This window comes from Arachis ipaensis, chromosome B1, assembly GCF_059453495.1.
Source record: "Arachis ipaensis isolate K30076 ecotype BB chromosome B1, ASM5945349v1, whole genome shotgun sequence".
Lineage (NCBI taxonomy): Eukaryota > Viridiplantae > Streptophyta > Magnoliopsida > Fabales > Fabaceae > Arachis > Arachis ipaensis.
In genome coordinates, this window is record NC_142436.1 from 69,816,221 (window position 1) to 69,825,060 (window position 8,840).

Here is an 8,840-nt window from a genome sequence, read left to right on the forward strand (position 1 = left end):
TTAATGCATGATTCTTTTCTTGCTTGGGGACAAACAAGGTTTAAGTTTGGTGTTCTGAAGACATGTCACCATGTCATATTTTTCTATGCTTTTTCTTTGTTTTTTTAATAGGTTTTATGCACTTTCTTGAGCCATAAGTAAGCCAATTGGGTAGAATTTCATGTTTCCTTTGATTCAATTAATCATGGATAAATTGATGCATTTTCATGAGATTTTGTGCTATAATTGTCATATATTATGAAAGAAAAACAATCTCATGATTTTGAGCATAGCTTTGATACTTTTGATTGATTGATGATAGGTGAAAAAGCTTTGAAGAATGTTGAAGAAAAGAAGATGGAAAGGGCAAGAAGGAGGACTCACGTTTGAGCTAAAGTTTGCCTCAAACTTAAGCTCAAACGTGAGGAAAAGCAAAAATTTCACCGAGGGAGGCCAGAAGCTTGCGCCAACGTTTGCCTCAAACTTGAGGTCAAACGTTGCTCCCCACAGCCTGAAGGGGTATACTTCCAACATAAATAACTTGAGCTACAGAGCTCCAAATGAGGTGATTCCAAAACCATTGGAAAGTAGGAATCAAGAGCTTTCCAAGAATTTATGGCACTACATGGTGGACATATAAATTGAGGGAGAAAACTGCCCCGAAAAGTGCATAAACAGACATGACACCAACCTGTAGTAACGCCAGCTGACCTCTGCACCTTCGGTGGAGTATAACTCGAGCTGTGGAGCTCCAAATGATGCGCTTTTAACGGCATTGGAAAGTAGACATTCAGGGATTTCCAACAATATATAATAGTATGGGGTGGACAATGCATTTGAGCCTCCAGAACCTGGCGTTTTCGTCCACGTTTGAGGCAAACGTCGCCTCAAACATTGCACACCAAAGCCAGCGACCCTGTCCTCTTCAAAGGAGCATAACTTGAGTTGTAGATGTCCAATTGAGGTGATTCTAGTTGCGTTGGAAAGCTGACATTTAGAGCTTTCCAACCATATATAATAGTCTATAGTGGGCATGAAATTGGTAACGTTAACAAGAGGACAAAGAAGCGTCCCAAGACTTGAACTTCAAAAACACACCCAGGAGGACTTAACGTTTGAGCTCACGTTTGACCTCAAACGTGAACTCAAACGTGAGTGACAGCAAACCCCCATTCTGCATCATGCCATTACAAGACGTTTGAGTCAACGTTTGCCTCAAACGTTGACTCAAACGTGAATGATCCCAATTCCATCAAGGCCATCCAGATCCATTATTCCTCAAATTCAAAGCAAGCTAAGCCCATTACCATCACTCAAAGGCACACAGAGAGGCTAGATTAGGAATTTCATTCAATTGTAATTTGTTTTTAATTTCAATTTCATTTTCATTTTCATTTGGAAAAGCCTATATAAGGCATCCTTATCATCTTTGTAAAGAAGCTGGCTCCACGAGGGAGCATTAGGAATAGAGAACTCTCTCTCTTTAGTTTTTCTCTTTGTTTTGAATCTTGGGTTGAGAATTGAAGAAATTCTGTTTCATTCTCACTTTGAGATTTCTCTTGTTCTTCTTCTACAAAATTTCAGTGAATTAAGGATTTGAATCAACACTCTGTTTACTGCTTTCATCTTCATTTCTTTTGCAAATTGTTCTTTATTGGATCAAGGACGGACTTGAAATCTAGACTTGTTTTCTAGTCTCATTGAGCCCCTGAGATCTTCACTTGTCTTTCTAGATTTCACAATTGATTTGAGTTTTCTTGCTGATTTACTTTTCTGCTACAATTTCCTTCTCTGCAATTTTTACTTTCTACTACATTGCTTCCAATTTGCATTTCCTGCACATTTACATTCTACACTTTAACTTTGAGCTTGCTGCAAATCTGAATTTACTTTTCTTGCCTTGGATCCATTGCTTTCTTTAATTTCCAGCACCCAGCCCCCCTTTACTTTTCATGCAATTTACATTTCTTGTCATTTAAGTTTCTGCAATTTACATTGCTTGTTCTTTAAGTTTTTGCCCATTTACATTCTGCAACTTTAATTTCCTGTCATTTAAAATTCTGTTGGTTACAATTTCACACAATTCACTTCAATGTTAGCTTGACTAAACTAATCACCCACTAAAGTTGCTTGATCCATCAATCCCTGTGGGATCGACCTCACTCTAAGTGAGTTTTACTACTTGATGCGACCCGGTATACTTGCCGGTGAGTTTTAGGTGTTTTGGAAATTCGTTTTTCCACAAATTTTCCCATCAGGTGCCTTATTACTTGGTAACTTGGGTTAACTAACTCGCGATTATCAGCTGAAAGTCCACTATCAAGAGTAACCTTTACCACAGAGCATTTAGTAACCCAAAGAGGTGCTGGACACCAAGGTCTCAAGAAAAGAAAATAAATAAACTATATGCCTGTGGTGTGTATGTATGGGGGAAAGAGACTTGAGGGAGTAAGTCCTTAGGGGTGTCTTAACACCTAGCAACTTGAACCAACTGGTTCGGGAGTGTTGACTGAAAGCTTATCTTAAAGAGTCGCCCCCTTACAGAGCACTTAGCCTAAGAACACAAATAAGCCCTAAAATAACAATAAAAGGATCAATGAATAAAAGTCTCATGGGATGCAATCACAATGAGTATTCTAGGACATGATAAAGGTCTGAAAGCCAGTAAAGGAATGAATCTAAGTTGCTATGCATGAAACCACCATAAAACTAGGGACATGACCTCCACAAGAATGACTCATTTCTCTTGGCATTCCATTCATCATTCTCTTGTTCCAGTACTTGCTTAGGGACAAGCAAGCTTTAAGTTTGGTGTTGTGATGCCAGGGCATTTTGGCCAGTTTCACTGACCTTTTCTTTACTATTTTTAGGGTAGTTTCATGCAATTCCTTAGAAAATAAGCTAGTTTTGGGTAGATATTCACTTACATCTTGATTCAAGCATACATTGTGCACTTTACATGATTTCATGAGGATTTTGCATGAATTTAATGACAAATTGGATGTTGTATTTCCCATGACTTGGACTAGAACTTTGATGCACTCTATTGCTTGATTTCAGGACAAAGGAAGCAAGGAAGAACCACGTTAGCAGCCACGTTAATCTAATTAACGTAACTCCTAACGTGGAATGGGAGTAACTTGCAAAGTTAATGAGAAAAGTAATCGCTAATAACGCTCTCGAAGCCATCATTGCCCACGTTAAGAGTCACGTTAACTAAGTTAACGTGAACTCTAACGTGGAGGAAAGGAAATGGAGCCAACGTTAGTGACACTTACCTTTGTCACTAACGTTGGACCAAGCTCATAAGTGGCCACATTAAGAGCCACGTTAACTAAGTTAACGTGGCCTCCAACATTAAGAAGAAAAGGGGAAGCCAACGTTAGTGACATTCAACTTTGTCACTAACGTTGGCCAAGTCACAATAAGCCACGTTAACTTCCACGTTAACCTAGTTAACGTGGAAGCTAACGTGAAGAAAGTAGGTGATCGACAACGTTAGCGACACCAAACATTGTCACTAACGTTGGGATTAACCCACACAAGCCCCAATAAGCCACGTTAACTCCCACGTTAACCTAGCTAACGTGGAAGCTAACGAGAAGAAGGAGGGTGATCACCAACGTTAGTGACACCTAACATTGTCACTAACGTTGGAAGGAGCCCACACAAGCCACAATGAGCCACGTTAACTCCCACGTTAACTTAGTTAATGTGGAAGCTAACGTGAGGAGGAGAGATGATGAGCCAACGTTAGTGACATTTACCTTTGTCACTAACGTTGGAGATGGCTAGCACAGCCACGTTAAAGGTCACGTTAACCTAGTTAACGTGGACTCTAACTTGGGAGCTAGGGGCACATTGGAACGTTAGTGACAAAGGTAAGTGTCACTAACGTTCTCGAAGGTTGGCAAGCCTACGTTAAGGAGCCACATTAATTAAGTTAACGTGGACTCTAACGTAGGGAAGGAGGAGGCTTCTCAACGTTATTGGGAAAGGTAAGTCCCAATAACGTGTGCGAAGGACAAAGAGGCAACGTTAGTAGCAACGTTTGTGCCACTAACGTTGAGGTTAACGTGGCTCTTACTTGGGTGAGGAACGTTAGTGAAAAAGGTGATTGTCACTAACGTTCTCGAACCCATATTTTCACTGAACGTTAACACCACTATCGTCCTGAGCTAAAGTCTCTGCCCACTTCATACTTTCTCTCTGCAAGTAAAACTAAGCCCAATGAAGAAGATAACTGCTTCAAACTCAAGATCCAAAGGCCCATACCCAAGACTTGAAGAGCCAACTAGAAGATCAGAAGAGTAGTATATATAGGAGTAGCTTTGAATTAAAATGGGAGTTGGAAATTATAGGGAGCCTCTTGGCATAGAACTACTCTCTGTATTTTACTTTCTCTACACTTCTAGTTTCATCATGTATTCTCCATGTTTGTTTTCATTTTCCAGAGCTATGAACAACTAAACCCCTTTCATTGGGTTAGGGAGCTCTGTTGTAATTTGATGGATCAATACTAGTTTTCATTATTCTTCTTCTATCTTTTCTCTTGATTTTACTTGAAAGCTTTCGATCTTCATCTAATTGGGTAGTTATCTTGGAAAAGAAGCTATTCAAACTTGGAACTCTTCTGAACCTTGAAAGAGGAATGAAGAGATCATGCTAGAAATGCTTTCTCATGCTGGACCAAATTGGGTTTGGATGGATATGTGACTATAATCCTCTCAACACTTGATTTGGGAAATGCATGTGGTATAATCAGTGACCATACTTCATCTCTTCTCATGAGCAATTGACCAAGGAATTGGCTATTGATCAAGATTTGAGAGATTGAATTACAAGAAATTGTAATTCGATCACTTAAGATTGCCAAGGAGATCAATGAGTGCATTGATTGAGGAAGAGATGAAAATGAAATTGATCCGGAGAATGCAACATCTCCTGAGCCCAATGAACTCCCCATTTCTGATCTTACCCATTCTCTTTAATTTCTGTCATTTACTTTTATGAGCAATTACCTCATTCCCATTTAAGATTCTGCGATTTACTTTCCATCATCTACATTCAGCTCTTTATTTCTAGCATTTACTTTTCTGTTATTTACTTTCCCGCCATTTAATTTTCTGCAATTCTCAACTCAAATTCTGATTCGCTCAACTAGAACATTCCTCTAATTAAAGTTGCTTGATCAATCAATCCCTGTGGGATTCGACCTCACTCTATTGTGAGTTTTTACTTGACGACGAATTCGGTACACTTGCCGAAGGAAATTTGTTATGAGACAAGTTTTTCGCGCATCAGTCAGCTTATCTTCAACGGAACCGCCCTTCTTTCTGTAGGCTTGGGCTGCCTTTGGATTGGGCTGTGTTCCTTTGTTTGGGCCTTCTTGGGCCTTCCTGTCGATTTGGCCGACCTCTTTTGTAAAGAGGTCGGATAGTCTGACCTGAAGAGGTCAGTCGCTTTGTCTCCAATCATCCCAGGTCGGATAGCTCGACCCAGGGTATGAACAAGTTCCAACTAACATGCGACTATGAACCTTGTTACTTATAGATCCTTGGTGTTTGCTTTTTGCTTAGAAACTTATTTTTTTTATTTGTAGCTCAATGTTATGTGTTGAAGTAGCTTTTTAGATAAGTTTTTAGTCAACACTCCCGACCCAGATGGCTTAAGGTGTTGGGTGATGAAGCACCCCTCGGACCTACTAACTCAAGCCTCTCCTCAACACATACACACTACAGACACTTGGCTCAAATTTCATCCTAGAGACATTGGTGCCCAGCACCACTTTGGGCTACTAAATGCCTTGTAACTAAGTTACTCTTGATAGTGGATTTTTGGTTGATAATCCCGGGTTAGTTAACCCAAGTTACCAAGTGTTAAAACACTCCTTGGAACCTATTCATCCAAGCAGATCCTAGTACAAACACATCACAGGCATGTGTCTCAAGGTTCAAGCTATTGGTGCCTAGCTTATTCTTTGTTTCTTCTCTTTTTGCTTGCCAACGTTGGAGCTGCCGTTGGAGGTCCAACTTTGCCTCCAACGTTGGCTTTTCTTTTCTTCCTTCTTATTCTTTACTTCTTCCAAGGATTATTATTTTCAAAGGTTTCATAAACAACAACTAATTTCATACTATAAAGGACATTCTACCCTTTTGTTTTTATTAGTGAGGTTGCTAAACAATCAAACACTTACCACCACTCACTCTTATTCTGTTTCTTACCAACTTGGATTACTACTCTCTCTGTTTCAAAAAGTTTTCTTTTATTCAATTAAAAGTAAAGAGGACAAGACATACATTTAAGCAAAATGATGGCGTAGCAGCACTTAGACTAGAACACCCAATTGGAAAGTAAAGACAGTAAACAAACAGAATTCAAATGACAGTACTAATCAGCAGGGGTACATTCAGACTTCCAATTAAAACATTTCAAGGTGGAAACAATTAAGTGACAATACAACCTCTTGACATCTTCTTAGTTGTTCATCATCTTCCCTAGCTTTGATATTCTCTTTGTCTCCCTGGATGATGGTGCATATTCCTTCCAAAGGATTGATTGTCTTCCTACAAAGTTATTGGAAGTTGCTTGTTCCCCAAGCACTTGAGAGATGGTTAGCATGCATGTGTGCTTGTGATTTTTTGGACCTAAGTTGGTGTGTGAACATCAAACTTAGTTCCTTGCCTACTTCTATATGTAGTAGAGTGAATACATATATGAAACATCAGGTGCTTTTATTAAGAAAATGAACTGTAAACTAACAATCAAACAATTGTTAAGCAGTTTCTCTGATTGTTTGGAACTAGTGACTAATTATCCTGAGGATGCAATGTGCTCTTTAGTGAAATATTTGGTAGAACACTAAAATTAGAATTACACATTCACCCTTGAGTTCCTTTGGTGTGCAACACCAAACTTAGCTCCTTGCAATGCAGAAGAGTCTACTTAACTCCTTTATTGAAACAGCTAGGAAAAAAAAATTATCCCTGGTTGGTTGCCTCCCAACAAGCGCTCTTTTAACGTCACTAGCTTGATGGTTGACTTCTCTCAGTTGAGCTTATACTTCATCTTGGGGCTTTCCCTCATATTGCCCAGATAGTGCTTGAGCCTTTGTCCATTCACAGTGAATGTCTCCTGTGAATTTTCTTCCATGATTTCTATGTGTCCATAAGGTGAGACTTTGGAGACAAGAAAAGGTCCTGACCATCTTGACCTTAGCTTGCTGGGAAAAAGCTTTAGCTTGGAGTTATAGAGGAGCACTCTTTGCCCTTCTTCAATGTTCCTTGGTGCCATATTGATATCATACTTTTTCTTTGCTCTTTCCTTATAAATTTTGGCATTTTCATAGGCTTGGGACCTAAATTCTTCCAATTCTTGTAGTTGTAGGATCCTTCTTTCACCAGCAGCGTTGTTATCAAAGTTTAGTAACTTGAGAGACCAGAATGCTTTGTGTTCAAGCTCCAATGGTAGATGACAAGCCTTTCCATACCCCAATTGATATGGAGACATCCTAATTGGTGTATTGAAGGCTGTCCTATATGCCCAAAGAGCATCATCCAGCTTTTTTTACCAGTCTTTTCTTGAAGTCCCCACAGTCTTTCCCAGGATCCTTTTGAGTTCTCTGTTGGATATCTCTATCTGCCGACTTGTTTGGGGGTGATATGGTGTGGCAACCTTATGCTTTACTCCATATCTCAAGAGGAGAGTCCCTAATGGTCTGTTGCAAAAATGGCTTCCTCCATCACTGATAAGAGCTCTAGGCACCCCAAATCGGCTAAAAATATTCTTTCTAAGAAAATTCATCACTATCTTATTGTCATTTATTGGAGTTGCAGTGGCTTCCACCCATTGTGATACATAGTCCACTGCCACCAAGATATATTTATTTGAGTATGAGGTTGGGAATGGTCCCATGAAATTAATCCCCTACACATCAAATAATTCAAGTTCTAGGATGAAGTGTTGTGGCATTTCATTTTTTTGGGTAGATTCCCTGCTCTTTGGCATTCGTTGCAGTGTTGTACCAGTTCTTTTGCATCCTTGAAGATAGTTGGCCAAAAAAATCCATATTGCAGTACCTTGGCTGCAGTCCTTTTTCCTCCACAGTGTTCTCCATAACAAGAACCATGACAATTCCATATGACTTCCCGTCCTCCTTCCTCTGAGACGCATCTTCTAAGTATTCCATCTAAACATTTCTTGAAAAGATATGGTTCATCCCAGATGAAGTACTTAGCATCATTAATGAGCTTCCTCCTCTGGTGTTTGTTGAATTCCGGAGACACTTCCCTAGTGGCTTTAAAATTGGCAATGTTTGCGAACCATGGTGCCTTGTGAACTACCGACAAGTTTACCGGGTCGCATCAAGTAATAAAACTCACTTGGAGTGCTGTCGATCCCACGAGGATTGATGGATCAAGCTACTTTAGTGAGGTGATTAGTCTAGTTAAGCGAGTATTGGTAAAATTGACTAACAGAATATAAGTTGCAAGAATTGTAAATTGCTAAATCTTAAATGGCAAGAAGCTTAATTTGCATGAAAAGTAAATTACTGGAAATGTAAATAGGAATTGGGTGCTGGAAAATTAAAAGAAGCAGTAAATTAAAGCAATTAAAGTGAACTCAACGAAAAGTAACAGAAAGGAAGACTCATCAGCGATTGGAGATATCATAATCCACAATGAATCAAATGGGTCTCAACTTCCTTCTCAATCATATGAGTAGATCTATGGTAGATTGAAATTGATTGGATCTCAATTTCTTGGCAATCCAAACTCTCTAAAAACAATCAATCTTGCTAATTCCTTGATCCAATTGTCATGATAAGAGGTTAAGTGCATGTCTCTCATTTATAAGCCACA

At 39.4% G+C, this 8,840-nt stretch overlaps 1 protein-coding gene across 1 annotated transcript; it reads right to left on the reverse strand.

The window, feature by feature from the left end:
• Positions 1-7,026: 7,026 nt before the first annotated feature.
• On the reverse strand, positions 7,027-8,167 carry LOC107607978 (uncharacterized). Its single transcript, XM_016309874.1, has 2 exons — positions 8,058-8,167; positions 7,027-7,513 (listed from the first exon to the last, which is right to left on the reverse strand). The coding sequence occupies exons 1-2, from the start codon at positions 8,165-8,167 to the stop codon at positions 7,027-7,029; spliced, it is 597 nt and encodes a 198-aa protein (XP_016165360.1).
• Positions 8,168-8,840: the final 673 nt, after the last annotated feature.